Genomic DNA, 21701 nt, shown 5'->3' with positions numbered 1-21701 from the left:
AGATTTGAAGAACTGATTTTTTAAATTGTTTCTAAAATTAAAATTTAAAAATATTGAGCTTTAACAAACAACAGAAAATTTACAAAAAAAAAAAAAACAAGCAACAGAAAAGAATATATATATACACACACATGAGCAGCTATAAAAATTACGAATTTGTTATTCAAAAATAATAAGAAGAAATAAACTGAAAACACACAAATTATAACCAACAACCAATAACCACTATGATTTTTGCTTTCCTTACTTTCCATTTCACTTAGTTTTCAAATATAGCCTCAACTAACTTCAATTATTTGTTCAAATTAAGATCTCAGCCACCACGCATGCACTCTGTTTGTTAACTTCAACATAACTTTATTAATTTGTTTTGAAACTTGAATATGTTGTTTGTTTGTGGCATTTGAATTTTTTCATGTTATCTTGCGTTAATATAGGTTGGTTGAATCTATTATTTTTTTTTAATTATATAAGTTTTAATAAATTTATTTATACTTATACATGTTAATCTTTGTTAATTAATTGATATGCATATTAGTAAATAAAATTAAACTATATGTAGGAAATGAGACAAAGAGACAAATTTTGGGAGTATGCTGATAATCTGGATCGATGATTCAAATGTAAATTTTGTCAAAAAGAGTGTCCTGGTGGTATATCTAGAGTAAAATCACATTTATTTGGCCAAATAGGGCGTGATGTTATGGTTTGTCCAGGTATGCTAGATGAGGTACAAGCTCTAGCTGTTATTGCTATTGGAGATGATAGTAAAAATATAAAATTATCTATTGAAAATGTCGGAACTTGTCAAAAAACTTTGTCAAGGTTACAATAAACTTCAATACCTACCATATACAACAAAAATTATAAGGATATGGTGGATATGAAAATAGCTTAGCATTTTTTTTTGAATAATATTCCTTTTAATGTTATTCAAACACTTGCTTTTATTGAGATGATTAAGGCTGTTTTTGAATTTGTATTAGATATTCGTTACCAAGTTATTCTACTTTAAGAACTAAATTAATGATGAATAACAAAACAATGGTTGAAGATTATGTAGCTAAAGTGAAGGAATCGTGGAGTTTATCAGGATGCACATTAATGTCAGATATTTGGACATACATGAAAGGTTGCTCATTTATCAATGTGGTTGCTTATTCTTCGAAAGGGCATGTCTTTTTAAAGTCTTTTGAAATGTCGAGTCATAGAAAAAGTGGTTTTTTTCTTAGAGATCTACTTGTATCTGTCATTGAGGATATTAAACCTAAGAATGTAGTTCAAATTATCATAGACAATGCTTCAAATTATGGACTTGCTGGTGATATGATAATGGAAAGTTATCCTCACATATACAAAACAAATTGTGCAGCCCATAGAGTTCAATTACTTTTCAAAGATATTTATAATCAGGTTCAATAGATAAGCAAGGTATTTGATGAGGCAAAGGAGATTGTGGATTATATGTACATGCATACCATTGTTTTAAGTTTAATGAGGGAACATACACATAAGGATTTGAAAAGGTATTCCAAAACTAGGTTTGCTTCTCATTTTCTAATGCTTCAATCTGTTTTAAAAGCTGAAGATGGCTTGAGAAACTTAATTGTATCAGCTACTTGGAGAAACTTGTCATATAGCAAAGGAGCAATGGCAGAAAATGTGAAGGACATAATTCAAGGTATTGAATTTTGAAAAGAATGAAAAGAGGTTATATTTGCCTTAGAGTCTTGTTAAAATATTGCAATTAGTTGATGGTGATAGATCAACTGCTGGCTACATTTATGATGCAATAGAAAGAGTAAGAACTGCAATCAAGCATCAATGTGAAACTAATCCTATCAAATACATGCAGCTATGAGACTTATTTGATACAAGATGAGAGGAGAATATATTTCATGAGATACAAGTAGTTGCAGCTTACCTTAACCCATCTTTAATGTATGACATGAAAATAAGGTATGGCCAATCTGAAGTAAGAGATGGTTTATTATTTGTGGGAGAAAAATTGGTTGACATTACAGAGAGAAATGAGTTTGTTGACCAATTATTGATTTATGATGGGAGACATCCAAATATGTTTAATTTTTTTTCAATGGCACAAATGAGATCTGTTCATCCTTGTAAGTAATGTTACTTTTATTTAACTTATTTTAATATATATTTTTATTAAGTTATTTATCTTACAAAAAGCTAACTTGTTGATCATTATGTGTAGGAGTGTGGTGGGAAGCAAACGAAGGCTTAATTCCTATTCTAAAAAGGGTTGTTATTCGTATATTAAGCCAACCATGTAGTGCTTCTGCATGTGAACGTAATTGGAGTGCATTTGATGCTGCACAAACAAAAAAGAGAAATAGATTATCGCCAGATATGTTATAGGACCTTGTATAAGGGTGAATTCATTAATATTAAAGAATTCTACTAATTTTGAGATGCATGATAGAAAAGTAATTGATCTTGAAATCCTTGTGGAGCTTGATGAAAATGCTAATGAAAGACTTGAGAAGGCTGCAGATGAAGGTCTTGAGGAGAATGCAACATATAATATTGATGTTAGTGATACTTTGTGGCTTGATAGAAGACTTGGTGAAAATGTTTAAAAATTATTGCTTGAGTATTTGGATTTTGGATTGTATAAAAATTCTCATTTTGTGATATTGGTGAAAATGTGTTGTTGAGCCAACTTACTCATACTGAAATGGGAAAATCTCTTGTGCAAATTTCTTTTCTATTCTTAAAAAAATAAAATTAAATTAAAAAATCGACCCAGATAAGGTTGACCCTTCTTCACTTACTGTTGGCCTCTCTCATTCAAAACTCTCTTTGTTTTCTCTGGTATTAGCCCACCGATTGTCGCCGCCATTCTCTCACTCTCTTCTCACTTGAATACCCCTATCTCTCTCACTCTTCTATTCCTTCTCTCGTTGCCGATGTTGTCTTCGTCGATTGCCGCTGCTGTCATCACCTTTATTCTTCCCGCATTGTTCCATATTCGATCTCCCTCTTCGGGCTTAAGTAAATATATATATTTTTTCTTTTCGTTTCTGTGTGTGTTATCATGTCTCCATCGTCCCGCCGATTGGATCAATCCTATTTGCTGTATTTTCAACACCTCTTCGTTGTCCCACCGATTAGATCCACGGTGAGTCTCTATCGTCGCCGTCCGCGGCCTACTCACCAGCCCCCCAAATCCCCTGCCTCTCGTGGATTCACTCGTTGCCCTACTGTCCTACCTATTCTATCCTGCAAGTGGACGGATTGTGACAAGTAATATAGTGATGAATGGGGTGTCGTATTCACGAGGACTAACTTTTGACGTTTACTCTAATTGATTTAACCTTAACCTAACACACACATTAACAAAAACTTCAACTGTAATGAAAACTAATTTACTAATAAAAGATGCAAACAAAACAATTTCTTTGATTAAAAAAATCTCAAAGTTAAGGCACTAGGGTTAGTGAATCCACCGTCGGCCTTCTATGATTCAATTATTCATTATTAGGGTGTTAGTATTCCTTATCTTAGGTTGAAAATCGATAATCCAATTACAACCAAAATCCTCTATCGATGGTCATTCAGTTCTATATATATATATGAGATTAACTATCTCTAGTCAACCTTTGAACATATAAACATGCATTCAATCACGAAGATCATCACAAAATGATTTCATAGGGCATAACGGTATCTCGACCTATTTTCGGACCCTACGTTGTTTGCTACCATGTCTAATCCGTATTGAATCTCTTGAAAGCAATACAAATCACAAATAAGTTTCAATGGAGATTAAGCATCAAAACAACATTATAAACATAACAAACAATCAACCCGGATGGATAAGAAAATAACAAATCAAATAACTTTAAATCATACAATTAGAAGTCGAGGTTTCATCATTTACCCTAGCTATAAACACTTAGCAATGCATTCTTGCAATCAAAAGAAAAAGAAAAGAGTTGGAATCCATAACAAAGAATTGAGAAAGAAAAGAAAAATACAACCTAAGAGTCTTCAATCTTTTTTCTGCTTCTCTTCCATCCATCCAAAACTCCCAAAACCCTCAAGAATAAGTTTTTATATAGGGGTTTTTAGGTTATTAAAGTCGTGTATAGTAAAAACTCTCATTTTTCATTGATTTGGACGGAGATGGCCCGAAATCGGGCTTTGATTTGAAGTTCAGAATGCTACCGCGGTATGCTTGTTGCTGCAAATCCGTGAGCTCCAGATAGCAATTCCTAAAGTGATCTTACAGCGGTATGCATTTTGCTGTAGGACCGTGAGCTCCAGAAACTAAACCTTATAGCGGTCCTACAGCGGTATGCATTTCGCTATAAGCCCGCTAGCCTTCTTCTTTGGTCTCTTACTTTATCCTCTTGCACTTTTTGGCTCTTGAAAATCTTTTGCTTTCCTTTGCATTGATACCTGACCTTGCCTCCAAGATTTATTTCACTCCCATCATGCACCAAAATCACTCTTTTTGCTCCATGTCCGCTTTGCTTGTAATGTGTACCTATATTGACAATATTAAGCCCAAAATGAGTAGAAATCATGTTCATTGAATAATTAAATGCTAAGCTTGAACTATTAAATAATAGGGCAAAATGTGCTGATCACCTACCTCTCTCACTCTGTCACTCCTGGCTTTTTCCTTGCTCTCGCACCTTGCCTTCGCTGCTCCATCGCTCGCTGCCTCTCTCTCCTCTCACTGCTCTGTCTTGCTCTCGCCCTCGCTCTCTTGCTCTTTCCCTCGCCCTCTCTCCTCTATTGATCAAAACCCTTGTCACCAGCTAACCACAAGTCACTGATTAAACCAAAAAAAAAATTAAAAACAACTAGAAGATCATGTCAGGAACCTGTTCTCCATGCAGTGCCTATAAAGTATTAGGAAGAAAATGTACAAAATAGTGTGTCTTTGCCCCCTTACTTCTGCCATGAAGAATGACCTACTGATTTTGCAGCTATCCATAAGGTTTTTGGTGCTAGTAATGCCTCAAAGCTCTTGACCCAGCTTCCGGTAAGTGACCGTTATGGGGCTGTCATTACACTATCGTATGAAGCTCAAGCTAGGCTTTAAGATCCCATTTACAACTATGTATCTTATATTTTTTTCCTCCAACAATAGGTTGTTGATCTGCAAGTTCATCTAGCCTTATTACAGGAATTACTATTTGCAAACTCTTATTCAAACCCTCAAGATGTTCAGAATTGGTTTCACTTAGAAACTAATTCAAACCTTATTCCAAAACTGCATATGAACTTTACCTGTAATTTTGGACACATTCCATATTGTGAAAATGGATCATTACTTGTGGATGATCCAAACCCTGTCTGGAATTTTGAAAATCCAGTTATCCCAGAAGAAAATGTGTCATTTCCTTATTTTCAAGAGGTTAGTTCGCAACATTACCCAGTTGAAACTAGTAGTAGCCAGTGGCCATTCCCAGTTGATGTCGATGAACTTGGATTTGTCGTGTTCAACAACCATCATCAGCACTGAGCATCGGCGAAATCCAAAGCTATTAACGTGGATGAATTAGATTATTGTTTTCTAGATTCTGTAATGATATTGTACCCCTTGAATATTCTATGATTGTTTTCTTAGATGTTGTGTAATCTTGGGTTTGTGGTTGGAATGGTTAACACATAATTCTCTAATAGATGAGCTGCAATCATTATTTTTTAGCCATTCTAGCTAAACTGATCTTTCATATTTTCATCATATTGTTTATGTGGATTAAAACTTGGTATAGTAGTTGTCTAGAATCTGTTATAATCTAGGTGTGTATCTAGTTTTCAAGGTGAGCTAGTGTGGAAATCTTGGTACTTTTGATTTAGTGGAACCCCAATGGTGGTTAGACCTTGAGAGAGTAGATTAAGTGTGTGTGGAAACACCGAATCACTATAAATTGTGTTGTGCCTCATATTATTTACTCTAGTTATATTTTGTGGTTTGCATTAATTATTAATTTCAAACATAATTTATTATATTTATGAAATATATATTCTTAAATAAAATCATTAATTAAGAATATTTATTAAAAGAGATAAAAATTTTAATTACTCAATTCATCTCCCCTCTTGAGTAGCCATACCCTAAGAGACCAACATATGTAATTATATTTTTTGTGTTCGATGAGTTGTTTGCTTGTTTAGCAAGAATATATTTGTGTACATATATGAATGAATCATCTTAACAATTCTCATTTTATAATATTGGTGAAAATATAAATTATATTTTTGTGTTTAATGAGTTGTTTGCTTGTTTATCAAGAATATGTTTGTGTACATATATATATAATATGTCGAATTTATTTAGTTGGAACGTATTAAACATGAATTAAATCTCTCCCGAATATTTTTCGTATGACGAATATTTGACCAAATTTTTGACCGTATTTAAAATATATTAAACCGAATAATACTTGTACTTTTACCTTCTCGTATTTTTCTCGTTCTCCAAATTACTAACAAGGATTTCAACACATCCCATGCAAGATGCAATTAAGGAGAATTTTGGACCTATACCACTGTGAGTAGGGAACTGTACTTTGTTGCCTTTGTTAAACACTTGCATTTAATATTTACTACTCACTTAATTCAACCCGTTTATATTGTCAATCTCATATTAATTATTTAAACTTGCATAAAAATGGAGAAATAGGAGTTTATATTTTATTTATACGTGAGACAACCTCTAGAACTTGCATTTATATTGCATGACATCAAAAGATTAAAAATATGATATCAAGAAACATACATATGCACTATGCAATTTGAACATGAAATACAAACTAATTTATGATCATGAATCCATGGCATTGGGAGTAGCGAGTTAAAATAGTGCATGCTAAATATAGTTTATAAAGTTAGCCAGTGGTGCACCAATTAGTTAAGAATAGGTCAGAGATTGTTCTGCCGTCATGTTATGAAAGGGCGAGAGTATGTTCTTTCATTGTGAGTATTTTTAGGAAAGAAAATGTTTCATCGTCATGTTGTTTGTTCAATGTATATGAAATTTAGGTGCTATTATGTTTTTGATATTATTTTGATGCTGAAAAACTTCATTGTATTTTGTTTATGGAAAGTATTTTAAAAATCTTTTGGATTTTCAAAATGTATAAATATATATGCTTGAAAATGGAAAATTATTCTTTTGCTCAAGGATGTTGTCTCAATATTTTCAAATTTATCATTTGGGATTCATGATATATTCTTCTAAAATCAATTAACTTGGGGTATGACAAAATTATAATGAAATCCTTTTTAAATCATACACTTCTTTTAAAAAATCAAGGCAAAATTGTCGACTTTCTTAGAGTAATCTGTTGACTGCTTTATGCTTTTGAAATATGGGCTTTCTCAAAGTTAAAAAATTGTTGAATTTCTTAAAGAAATAATAGACTACTTTTGGCTTTTGGCAAAAACAATTGACAGTTCCCATATCTGTCTATAAACGAATTTCAAGCTCTCGATCCAAGTGTTTTCAATCCAAATTAAGTCGACAGTGACTGTATAATGTTGACTTTTATATCAAAATATTGACTTAGAGTTCAAAACTGTTGACTGTTTGATTAAACAAGTTGACTTTCTTTTTTTTCAAAATGTCAAAAGTTTATTTAAAATCCCTTTTGATATTTTAAATGTTTTGATAGAAATAGTCAATCAATTTTATATCTTTCGTCTGTTTCTTGTTTTACAAATTGGAACGACTAGTTTTTTAGGCTTTAAATGCAGCTCAACAGTCACTAAATAGCTATTCAATGCATTAGACAACCAGAAAACTATAAATAGAGATTGAAGTTGCAAGAGAAGAAGTTAATAAACAAGTGCATGTTCTCAAGTGGTTGTTTCTAACATTCAAGTGTTCTAAACTTTCATTTTCTTTTTGTATTCAAAGGCAAGTTGTATCATTGTAATTCTTGATAGCCCTTTGAATTTGTATTATTGAGCTTCATTGGAACTAAGAGAGTTATCTTTTAGATCCATTTCGATTGTAACCTACTATTGTATTGCCTAGCTTATAAGTTAGAGGACCTATCGATTTTTTGTAAAAGGATTTGTAGTTCCTAGTATTGGGGTTAGAGTGACTGTTGGTGGAAGTAAAAGGTTGTATATTGTTTAGCTGATTGTCAAAGGGCCTACTTGAGTTTAAATAGGAGGTTTTAGTGAATTTGAAAATCCATGGTGAGGAGCTAAGATAGTAGAGTAGACCAGTTGAGTTAAATCACTATAAATCACTTGTGTTGATTTCATTATTGCTTTAGATTTTTCAAGTTTTGCAAACATTGTTTCATATTTATTGTTTTATTGCACAAACCTATTTTCAAGAAAAAATTTGTAAATCTTAACTCAATTTTTATAACACCCAATTCACTCTCATCTTAGTGTGAGGTGACATAGTTTATACAAAGCTAACAATAGAATGTTAGTTCTACTTGCTTACTCCTATCATTATGCATGTTTTATTCATCATAATTATTACTGTTCTTACATCATATTTATTTATTTCCTGTCACTATATTAAATGTCGTGACATGTACAATACAAAAAAAATAAAAAATAAATGACATACTAACGAACAAAAAGTTCATTGGTATAAATGTTAGTGATGTATACCCTAATGTTGGATTTAGATGACATCCAGTATGTAATAGGGATACATGCATGATATTATTGTAATTAATAGAATGGTCATTTCTTTATTCATTGCTCTCTAGCTATGTATGAATGACTTCCTAGATTTCCTAATGACTATACTCTTAAATTGTTAAGAATATGTGACAAGAATCTACAAAACATGATTTCTTAAAGGTATTCCTAGTACTACAATTTCTCAGATAGGGATTATGATTAATCAATTATGGATTAACACATGGGCCTTTAATTTCTCAGTAGCCTTTAATTAATATGAGAAACTAATAATAAAAGATGGTGAATCACATGCCATATTGCATGAGATGTAGATAGTAAACATGTGAGTGAATTTTGGTTAAAAATCTATTGAATGTGACACTTGTAATAGATCATATGATTAAGATGATTAATGATCTGTTATTAGTTTTTGATTGTGTATCTAGTTCTCAGACTAGAGGGGACAAAGTTGTCTTGTGCATTGGTGTCTGAGATTTTTTGTTGAGCAGAATCATCAGGTGTAAGAGGTGAGAATACTTTCTGTGTGGTTTCTATACAGTGGTGTATGGAGGCAGATGCTTACTGATGGGATCTATTAACCTTCGAGATGAGGTGAACATCCTATGAGGTCTCAGTTGGTTGTGCTTGGAAAATTGCTGGCCAGGGTGCACATGATCATAAATGAGTTTTTAATGTTAGAAGGTGTCTTGATGTGTCATTTTGATCACATCGTATTGGATCTTGGCATAGTTATTGAGTCCTATGACTTTAATCAATCCATGGCCCTCATTCGATCAGGATATTATTCAGTGAAAGGATTATTGTGCACGGTAATCGAAAGCCCTAATAAGTTTACTTAAAGTATTGACTTTATTGCCATTAGGATCGTCTTGATATTATGCTAGAGGTCATTCAAGGCCTTTTAGGGTGTTGTGAGGAAATGAAGAGTTTCTCATAGTAGACCGAAGTATTCAGTTAGCGTTAAAAAGTTTGATGTGTCCTAATTGCTACGTGGTGGTGAACATAGAAGGTTACACACAAATTGGGTAAGGAATTGGATTAGTGATTTCTTGTTGTCGTGTGTTTTCAATCATCATTAAGAGTAAATGATGATGATGGATGTATTGTTAAAGAGTTAACAAATGGATCAATAAATTGTTAAGAGTTAATGGGAGGTCTTGGTTCCATTAAAAGTTAATGAAAGGTCCATTAATAGTTAATGGCGGACCTCAATACAATTGGGTGAAACTTGGAAAGAAATGCATGAAATGGTAGATAGTGTTCTTAAATGGTTGATAGGTTGGTTATAAAATTATCGCCCGGTCCATAGTTTCACTGAGTGAGATTTGATCTCACGTGCTTTTTTTTCCCGTTTCAATCAACAGAGCATTAAATGCTTTGTCGAATGCCATGATGTGCTCTCAGGCGCAATTAATGAAGAGAGAGGAGAAATATCAAAAAAGGAGAGGAAGGGGGTAGCTTGCATGTCACGCCTCGACCATCTCCTTCTTTGTCCATTTTTAGAAAAGAAGAAGCAAAAGCTTGGCCCTCTCTTCTACTAATTATCTTTTTCCTTAACTCCATCACATTTTCTTCTTCTATTGCTCGCATTTCTATGTTGATCCAAAAGTTGTGAGACAACCAAGGTTTGCATTTGAGGAGAGAGCCAAGTTGGGGTCACCTGCGCCCTCACTTGTCTAGCATGTGGGTGAGGCGAACGGTTTTATTGCCACCTAGGTGTAAACCAACTTGGTCCCTTACAGTTGTGAGGGTCGACTTGGTTAGCCAAGAAATAGGCATCAAAGAGGACAAGCTTGGAAATGAGGCTATTCATGGGAGTGTGTTCATGTTCGGAAAGAGTTTCGGTTCAAGTCCATCATAGACGCAACTGACAGCATCTTAATGGAGTAAGGTAACAATTACTTCGATTTTTCATTTTGATGCCTTTATTTTGCATATGGTTGTCTATACCAAGTGAAAATCATTGTGGCTTCTTTGCATGATACACTAAGAATTGGTGCATTCTAACAATAAATTGGTTTTTCTAATGGATTTTTTATTTCGTTGGTATAGATTAAAGATATACAAATAAAAAACACAATTTCTTTTAGTAACAATAAGAATTTTTGTTTATATTGTTAGGTAAACTTTGATATATATGTATATATATATATATATGGAACCACACACCCAATAGGGGGTTGATTGGGTGAATAAATTTTGGATGATTTAAAAAATATATTTTTAAAATAATAAATAAGAAATGATTTTATATAAAAGAGTTTTGCAATGAGATTGCTATGCAATGTTTGAGAGAGATTGAAAATGTAAAGGACACAAAATATTGATAATGGTTTGACCTTTTGTAGCCCACCTCCACTAGTCTAGCACCTAGTTAAAGATTTTCAAATCCACTAAAAATAAATTTCAAGTAGCAATCCACTATCCAATACAACCAACTAGGTTTGAAGCTAGCTCTCTAGCACAACCCGCTAGGAAAATAATAAATACAAATTACAAGAAAAAAAAATCTGATCTTTTGCTTACAAGACTGAAATAAAGTTTACAATAAATGATTAAGCCTTAATAGAATTTAAAAGATAAATCAGTAAGTATTCAATGCAACAGTAAATTTAGAAACTTTGTAAGATCAATCTCTTTCTTCTCTCTCTTCTCGGAATGCATTTGAACATCAAATTGGCTTGTATTTATAGCTTTGATCGTCTCCTCTAAATTTTTAGCCATTGGCAAACAAGAATAGAAAAGAATCAATCAGCAGAAAGAGATTAAATTTATAATGTTTTTGATTTTAATGCAGAAAGAGATAGGCTTCTAAATTTAAAAAACAGTCAACTGTTTAATCATGAAATCTTAATTTAGATAGTAAGTACTAAAATCGATCAACTTGATTTTGGAAGTAGTCGATAGTCTTGAAAAGGATGTCGATAGTTTATGTTAAGTTTAAAGAACCAATTGATACTCTTAAAAAATAAGTTAATAGTTTTGCCACTGAATTTAGTGTTTAAATGACTTTTTTTTTTTTATTTTTTATTTTGGGCTACTTGCTTTCTCTTGTAAAACTTTAATCATATTTTAGAATTCTCAAGATTTAATTGATTTAAAACATAAGATCACAACTTTTCCAAGAATTGCTCAAAATGACTTAAGCCTTGAAGTTCAAATTACTTATTTCAATGTCATCAACACTTATTAAAGTTTTGTATTAAAATACTCATAATCAAAATATCATTAAAATCAAGCCTACAAGTAAAAGTATAGATTTAAAGTGTTGAGGAACCATACTTTACTATCAAAAAAATATTTCCATTAGTATAGATAAGAAATATACCAATAGAAAACATAATCTGCTAAAAGTAAGTTTTTTAATAACGATATAGTTTTTCATTGATAAAAATATAAGTTTAGTGATCAAAATCATATTGTATTAACGGATAAATTTTTCAATTGGTAAAAGAACATAAATAAGTCTTAAAATTTTATTTTATAAATCTATAATTATTTAAACTATTTTTGTACATTATCTATTAATTACTTAAAATTTTCTATATATGTATCTATATATATAATTAGTTTCTTATTAAATAGATTTAACTATTAAAAAATTTCATTTGTATCATTATTAAAATAAATTATGTTATAAAACATTTTTATAACATAATATAAGATAAGGGTGAGGAGACCCTTATTTTATAAAATAGAATATGTTATAATAGAATCAGCTAGATCTAGGCAACCCAGGTCCAGTCACCCGACTTGACTCAAACAAGTTGGGATTTAAATGTGGGGACACCCTTGCCTCTCTTGAACCTAGAGTTGGAAAATGGGCCGGGCAGCCCATGGGCTCGGTTGGGTGGCCCACCTCCCAGCCCAACTCGGCTTGGTATTGTAGCAAACGGGTCAGGCCGGCCCGCCCCAAGAATGTAGGGTTGTGTCGGGCCAGTGCTTTGTGGTCTGCGACCTGAGCCACAAACAATGGGGGTGACCCACCAAAATGGCCCGGCCTGGCTTGCCTTGGCCCATTTATTAAGGGCCATAGGGCCATGTCAGGCCCTCATTTCCCATTACCCGGCCTAACTTGCCCCAAGCAAGAGGCGGGCCGGGCTAGCCCATCTTGCCCATTTTCCAACTCTACTCGAGCCATAACCCTATTTTCTCTCTTTCTTTCTCTCTTGCTACCATTATCACTACCGCCTTCATCATTAGCCACCATCTCCTCTAACTTGCAACTCAAGTCAACCTTGTGAATCAACCCTCAATCCTTGGGATTACTACCCTTGTGCAGTCCCGCACCACTCGTGCCCTTGATTTCGGCATATGAGGTAAATCGCAGGTAGGTCTTTGACCCTTGTTTAGGCCAAGCATAGAACTCGTGACCTATTAGTATTAACCTTAGCGTATCAATTGCCCGCTACTTGACTTATGCCTCGGAGGCAACCCTCAATCCTTTCTTATCTATTAGGAGGTTCATTTTCTTAGGTCATTTAATCTTCTTTGAGGATGTGTTTTAGTTTCTATTATCAACGATAAATAGGAATTTATCTTATTTCACCTTAATAGTGTAGTTTGTTTTTAGTTACAAATCACAAAATGGTTTTTATTAATACTAACAAAGGTGCTATAAGATTTATTGAAATAAGAACTACTTTGAAAATTGAGGGAAATACCTCAACTTCTAAATTAGGCTATATTGTCTTCTGCCTTCAACTTTTCTAGAGCAAATAGTCGTCCAGGATGTCTTCTATTTGTCTATATATCTTCCTCATTTTTGACTAATTTCTCATAGATATGTCCAAGTTGATCACAAGTATAACAAATAATATCTTTGGAATATTGCCCTTCAATCCCTTTGACCCTCCAATCTAGAGCTAGGTGTCCACCCTCACCATATTCATAACATCTTGAGTGTCTTTCTTAGAATTCTTTTCCATTATGTTCTTTCTTTCACTTAGGACATTGCTTGCTATGCTTAGACTTGAACTCCTTCGATTTTAGCATTTGGGTTTCACTTTTCTTCGATGTTTCTTTTAATGATTCTTCATATCTCATCTTTATTACTCTCATACTGTTGAGTTCACATGCTAATAATATTTTGATGATGATATTGAAAATAGAATATTAATGCAAAATTTTAATTCTGTATCAAATATTTGAGTAAACCCTTATGCATAATTCAAGTGAACCTTGAAATCATAACTACTCAAATGGGAGATTAATTAGGATTTGAGTGAAACAAATAAGTAAGGTTATTTTTAACCATCTTTCTATCGACCACTTGAGTAAACTCATGACAAGTATCGAGTAGAACAAATATGGGCTTACCCAATCAAGTATTTAAAACAAGCTTGGTAAGGCTCAATCGAGTCTCAATTTGTTAACCTCAAACAACTATGCAAATCATCCAATCGAGTGTTTAAAATACTTTCAAGTATTTGAATAAAAAAATTGAGTGAAATATATTTACCAATCGATTGGAAACAAAGTACCAAAATATTACGCCTCTATGCTTGCATAATCAATCAAGTGAACTACTCACCAATTGAGTGAAGAAAATGTGCTAAAATATCAAGCCCTTATGTTTAAATCTCAAATTGATTTAAAACTTTATTCAATTGAGTGATAGAATGCTTGTAGGATTTCAAGCTTTTGAATTTAGACAGTAATTGAGTAGGTTATGTGCCAGTCGAATACTTAAACAGAACATAGAGCAAGTTTTTGCCTCTTGTTTATCAAATCGACTGCTAAGAATCACATACTCGAGTGATAACATGAAAAATCGAATACCAAAAATTACTTAGTCGGGTGTTCTTTCTAAAGCATATTAGAAATTGATTGAAGGTTAACAGGCGTTTGAGTAGTGTTTACATCTAATCGAGAATGTAGCTTTATGCAATTGAGTGATTTAGCATAGATAACGAATAGTTCTCTGTAGTCTAAAGTGTAATCGACTGAGTACTCACCTAGTCAAGTGAAGCTTATGAAAAATTGATTGGCTATTTTGTTAACTTGATTATGTGCCAAATTCAATCAATTATATCTATTTTTCACTCAAGTATCTGTGTAACAAATTTGAAAAATATAGCCATTATCTAGCCGTTACACAAAGAGCCCAAAAAGGAAAATTTTTATAGTTTGAGATTTAATTCTTTATTTTATATGGTTTGATGGCTGTCTCTTTGTGTGAAATGAAAAATATGCTTATATGTTGTACAAAATGCTTTCTTCTTTAACATATGCGTATTTTGTCTTACTAATTGGACTGATTATCAGTCAAATCAAAAAAGCTGTTGAGTATGTAATAGGTATTCAAATTCAAGCCTTAAAGCTTCTATAAAGGCTAAGTGCTACATGAGATAATGCTTTTGATTCCCAACCATTATAAGCCAATCGTGATGCATCTATAGCCATTTGAGAGCAATGTTCCTAAAGTTTACTTTTCTCTTTTAGCTCAAGCATCTTGCTGGCTATTCTGCACGAACATTCTTCAAGACTTGCAAACCTCAAGAGAGTGGAGTGCTTAGCCATTCATATTCTTTTCACTTCTCTTATATATAACCTCAAGTGCTTTGTTTCTTATCATTTGAGGGTTATCCTTGTTGTGACCTTACTTTCTATTCTTCCTACAACAAATGATTATAAGGATTCTTCCTTAACTCGTAAAAGGTATGTATGGTTGTTGCTTTGTCCTTAAAAATAGAGGTTACTACTGAACCTAAGTAGAGGTTCCAACTTAGTCTTGAAAAGTTTAGATTCCAACTTATCCTTGAAAAGTTGAAGTTTTAGTTTATCCTTTAAAAGAATTGGGGTTTCTACTTATCCCACGAAAAGTGGAGGCTTCAGTTGAGTCTGGAAAAACTGTATATGGGTTATAGTTGATCCCTAAAAGCTAATGATTTAGTGATGTGTTTTGAAATCCTTAGTGAGGAGCGAAGGTAGTGGAATAGACTTGTTGGTCAAACCACTATAAATGTTATATCTTGTGGTTGTTTTTTGTGTTTTATTAATTTTGATTTATGCTTGCCATACTTCATTTATACATAACTCAAATTTGACATTTTGGATTCAAAAACAATTGTTTCAATTTTTATATTCTTAGCACAAATGTTTTCTCATAAAATCTGAAAGTTGAAATCATAAACATTGATCTTTGAAAATAATTTTTCATTGCATCTGCTTCTATCATTGAAATTAAAATAATATCTTTGAAATAGTTTTATCACATAATTTTCAAAAATAACAAAAAGTTTAGTACATCCAATTCACCCCCCTCATGGGTGGACACTTCTATATGCTCTTTCACATACGGATTGCATGTTAATTGTTGGAAAAGTTAATATGGTAATGCGTGAAAATTAAAATTTTCTCATCAGACATATGCACTATGGAAGCCTACACCAACTATATGCAGTTTATGTATTTAAGCAATGCGATATTACATCATATGTAATACAACAAACAGCGTACTTGAAAACCTAATGTTAGGTGGGTGTAGAAATTATTTCTATACTGGGACCGAATCCTCCTCAAACTGTGGAGGGTCTAGTCTATCCATACTTAGGAAGCCTTCTGGTATCAACTTGTGAGTCACTTGCACCTATTAGTCTTTTTCAGACTATTTGGAATCTCCTAGCTCAACGATTGAGCTACTCGTAGCAACACAACAAATAACGAGAAGAAGTAAAGAAGAAGAAGAACATAACAAGCCAGAGAAAGAAGACACACGCTCTACAATTTTTCCTCTCAATTCATTTCCTCCAAAACCTCGTTCTTTTGCCTTAAATGGGTTCCAAAAAAGACCTCCACGTGCCTCCCCAAATAGCCTTGAAGATGACACGTGTAAGCCACTAAACTGAGTAGAGGCAGAAAAAACGATCCGATTGTTTCAATCAAGTTGTCGCCTGTTTTCCAACTCCTTGGAAAAATGGTCGAAAACCTCCTTAAACTGTCGCCCGTTTCGCTTAGCAATAGGGAAAAATAGTTAATCGTTTATAGAGGTAGTCGACAGTTTCGACCTGCATGTTGCATGGTCCAACATATAGTTGCAACTAGTTCATTAACCACGTCATGAACTCTTAATGATATATTAAGACCCATCATTAACTATTAATAATATTGAGAACACAACAGGTGTATAGTTTTGATGCCAGACGCTACACTATACGATGTGTGATTTTTTAGGTTCACCACCTAATAGCAATCAGATAAAGTTAGACCTTTTAGACATCGGTCGAACACTTCAACCTATCTTAAGAATCTCTCCATGTTCTCGAGATGTTCTGAAAGGCCTTGGGTAGCACTTAGCAACGGCCCTGAACAATATAGAAGGTAATGAAATCTAACATCAAGTGAGCCTATTACAATTGACGATTATCGTGTAATACAATCATTTCATCACCCAACGTCTCGATCGAGCAAGAGTTATTGCATGATAAAATCACAAACTCAGTAACTATGAATCCAATCTCTTTAGTGTGACTATATAACACCTTAAGAAACTCTTTCCTAATTAATCATACTATCTTAGCCAAAGACTTTCCCGTTACACTAATGGTAGACCACATAGGACGTTCCCCTTAACTTAATAAGGGTGACAAATCCTATCTGTGAACACTTACTTCCATGCACCAGTAAAATGAGACCACATAAATGAACGTCTTCACATTGCAATTGGATGGTGCAACATATTAACAAATCTCGCACACCAATACATAAGACAACTGTGTCGTTTTAAGTCAAAGGATCAGTTAACATAATCCCAACTTGATGACAAGATCGTTATCCACTATGTCATATGATTAGTCAATAGTGTCACGTTCAATGCGTTGTTCCCTAAACCACTCACGAGTTTATTATAAGCATCGTATTCTATGCAGTATGTGACTCACCACCTTAACCATTAGTATCTCATGCTAATCAAGGTACTAAACTACGTGCTAGATCGTAATCGATTAGTCAGAGTCTCCATCTAAATAATCCAAGGACCAAGAACATTTAAGAAATCTTGTTACCAGATAATTTTGTCACACATTCTTAACACGTTAGGAATAAGAATCTCAAACAAGAAATCTGGAGACTCATTCATACGAAAAACGAAAGAGTAATAAATGATGAAAATCTTATCTTTATTAATATATTCAAAAATACATCAAATATATTCTCACGCCCGCTAGACATCATCTAAATCTAATATTAGGGCACATCACTACAATCTCTAACTTACACTGATACTAATTTACATCATATGTAAAATACCACACTAATGCATCATCGTTGGTAGGTATTGAGTACCTATATTTTTAAGATGACAATCAAGTCGTGACTGAGTCAAAGGTTTGGTAAATGGATCAGTTACATTATTTGCTGAAATTATTTTCAACTAAAGTTCAATTTGTTTGGAGTTTTGATGAGACCGCGGTTTCTCAGCTTGTGCAATAGCTCCATTATTATCACAATATAAAGATATATCAATGATTGAATGATGGAACCACTTCCAACTTAGAAACAAATTTCTTTATCCAAACAACTTCATTAGTATCATCACATGCTCCCACATATTCGGCTTCAATAGTGGAAGCTGTAGTGATTTCATGCTTGGAACACTTCCAACTCACTTTTCCACCATTATAGAGAAAAATGAATCTTGATGTCGATTTATGATCATCAACATTAGACTGAAAGTTTGAATCCATGTACCCATCAATATGGATATCACTATCTCCATATACCAGCAATGTATCTTTAGTTCTTCTCAAGTATTTCAAGATATGTTTAACTACGATCCAATGACGCTCAACGGGATTTGACTAATATCTATTGGTAACATTTACCATATAGGCGATATCAGGTCTCGTACATATCATCGCATTCATAAGATTCCCAACTGTTGAAGCATAAAGCACCTTACTTATACAATTTCTCTCTTCAGTAGCGTTCGAGGATATACCTTTAGAGAGATGAATCCTAGGTCTGATAGGTAGAAGACCTATTTTGGAATTCAACATGCTAAATCTCTTTAGCATTTTCTCAATGTACAAGTTTTGGGAGAGATCTATCAATTTCCTAGATCTATCTCTATAAATCTGAATCCCCAAAATATAGGTTAGCATCTTCCAAATCTTTCATTGAGAACATATTAGATAACTAGGCTTTCGTAGACAACATCATGTCTACAATATTACCCATAATTAATATATCATCAACATATAAGACAAAGAACATAATGGCGATAAAACCTAGATCATATCTACCTTCAAACTTAAATCAAATCTATTTTGGGTTTCGTTTAGGTCTTACATATCTTACCAAAACCTAGATCAAATCTAAGTTTCATTCAAAGGCAGGGTTTTTCTATGAATGAAACCCAAAAGCGAGAGGGAGATAAACTTATTGTTAGTGAAGGATCTCTGCGTGTTGTTTTATCGAAATTAAAAAAAAATAAAAAAATACACAGTAAAAATGATGTAAAGAGAAAGATATTTAGGAAAATGTTACTTCGATAGTCAATGGAGTTTACCATCACGATCTTTGCTATGATGGGTGTTGCCATCACAATTTCTCAACACGTTGGTGATCTAGTGACTAAGAGATGAGAAAGAGAAAGATGTGGGGTTCATTATTGCCAAGAAAAGGAGGAAAAAAGATATTGAATGAGAGAAAAGGGAAAGATAGAAAAAAGAGTTTAAACACATGGGTAAAATGATCGCTTTTGTAATCTGCAAGTAGATTAATGTTGTTTTTATTTTGGGTTTATTTTTGTAGATTAATCTGCAATTTTGTTCTAACAGTTAAAATATTTTTAACATAATTACCAACTAATTCATTTTTTTTTAAGTTTTTCATATGACAAGTAAACCCAAATAGATAATCTTTTTTTTTTAAAAAAAATAATTGCTAACTAATTGAAATGTTTTTATTTTCAGATTATATTTTCAAGATAATTACCAATTGCTTAATCCCTCAATTTAACATAAAAACTCACAAAATCACATCATGGGCTTCTAAGGCCTCCAAAATATGATTAATAATGAACTAAAACCAAGTTTAAAGCCCCCAAAACATTGACCCATGATGCGAGCTTTCACTTTTACCTAACGACATCCCAAAATTTTAGGATCCATTCAATTGTGAAAAATATTTTTTTAATTTTTAACTAAATATATTCTAACTTTTTATATTTTATAAAGTAATAACATTTATTTTAAAAAAAATTAAAATACATTTTTTTTTTTTATGGAAACACCTCATCGTGTTTGGAAACCTAGTACTGCTTCTAATGTTTTGAAACATTGTGCTATCACTTCAAATATTTAGTTTCCCAACGCCAATATCCATCAATGAAATCAGTTACTAAGGTTGTCTCAAACCAGTTGCCATTTCCCTCACCAAGCCAAATTTTTAGAAGTGCGATGATCGAGACTTGCTTCAATGCCGCTCGGTACACACTACTTCTTGCTCGCCATCAAAATAGTGAATAGGGAAATCCTCACCTTTTTAGGGTAGCCCAGCATCCACAACATCCTTCACCATCCCTTCCCACAATGGTCACCGCTAGAGGAGAGGCATCACCATTATCATCGTAGAATCTCGAAGCTCCATCAAAGAAGAGGAATCGCCATCATCGTTGAAGCACGTTGCAACCAAGTTGCCGTCAAACAAAGGCATCACTATTTCCCACGTCCAGAGAAGAACTACGAGTTGCCATTGCCCATGGTCGAATAAGACAAAGCATTGCCATTGCCCATGATCGGAAAAGACAAAGCATCACTATCGCCCAAGGCGGGAGAAAATACAAATACACAATATGCCTTTAATTTCTGTAATTGCATTTTTTAATTTTTATTATGATTGTTGGATAAATCTCGTTAGTTAGCAAAGATTGGATAAAAATAAGGTTTCTAATCAATCATAATGACGATTGGATGGTTGTGTTTCAATTGAATTTTCTGATTTTAGTTAGGTTTGTGTTTTTTTAACATACTTGGGCTATTGGTGTATTGTTTTTGTGTTTAATTTAAATTATATTTGAGTATTAATTTAGCATAGCTGGGCTATTAGTGTACTATTTTTGTATTTAATTTGAATTGATTTGAGCTATTAGAAAATAAATATTAAAATTTTATAGTAGTAAAAATTATAAGTTAAGTAAAATAAATTAGAATAAAAATTTATTAATAAATAAATAAAATAAAGAGTGAAATAGAGAGCTTAGTTGGAGCAAGTACAGTTTTAAAGATAAAACAAAAACATAGAGTAAATTATTTATAATATAATATAGAGTGAAATAAGGAGTGTAGTTGGAGATACTTGAATATTCCAAAATAGCACTCTAAAAATACCATCTTTACACATTTAACTCTACATTCTTTTAGCTCCACCCTCACCTGTGCCATGCATTCTTATTATGGACCCAATAGATAGTGGTATATGTTGTTACATATATAGCAATACAGAGGACCGAAAACAAAAATCTGAAATGCAATATAAAAAGGAAAAAAAAAAAAAATCCTCCATAAAAATGTGAAGGAAGACCAAAACCATGAGCGGCAACTAGTAATAATATTCGATAAATCAAATGCTTCCTCTAAGCTGGAAGATCATGCAAAAGTTCTCAAGCTATACTCCTTGGAATGAGAAAGAAAGAATCCTGAAGAGACCATCAGGGTTATCAGCATGCACCTGCAAGAAGGTAGCATGAAGAATTAGGGGAATCAAGTGCATCATTCGACACCTACTAATTAATATGGAGAAATGAGAACGAACCAGAGAAAGACCCTGCAAGGCTGCAATTGTATCTTCTAAGAAAATAGAGAGATAAAGACAGGTTTTTCTTTTCTTGATACCTATTTCTGTCTTTTTTCTGTTAAACTTCAGAAAGTGGGGCATTGTTTTTGATAATGTCATTACTTTGGAGTTAATCTAATGCATTATCCACAACAGTAATGAAAAAAAAAAAGAAAAAGAATTGGAACCATTGAACGGGAATTGATGCTTTGAATTCTGTTTCTTGAGAGTGTGAGTACCAAAAATATGAAGTATGCATCCCACCA

General features: G+C 33.0%; 1 protein-coding gene across 6 annotated transcripts in view; it reads right to left on the bottom strand.

The window, feature by feature from the left end:
* Positions 1-20955: 20955 nt before the first annotated feature.
* Positions 20956-21701, bottom strand: part of LOC127808948 (uncharacterized) — a 144605-nt gene continuing 143859 nt past the window's right edge. For all 6 annotated transcript variants that reach the window (XM_052347697.1, XM_052347698.1, XM_052347693.1 and 3 more), the window contains one exon: positions 20956-21330. In XM_052347697.1, coding sequence (XP_052203657.1) covers positions 21268-21330 — 63 coding nt within the window. In that variant the 3' untranslated portion in view covers positions 20956-21267. The remainder of the gene's footprint in view (positions 21331-21701) is intronic.

Source organism: Diospyros lotus, chromosome 8, assembly GCF_014633365.1.
Source record: "Diospyros lotus cultivar Yz01 chromosome 8, ASM1463336v1, whole genome shotgun sequence".
NCBI classification, from domain to species: Eukaryota; Viridiplantae; Streptophyta; class Magnoliopsida; order Ericales; family Ebenaceae; genus Diospyros; species Diospyros lotus.
This window is presented reverse-complemented; position numbering and strand designations above follow the sequence as displayed.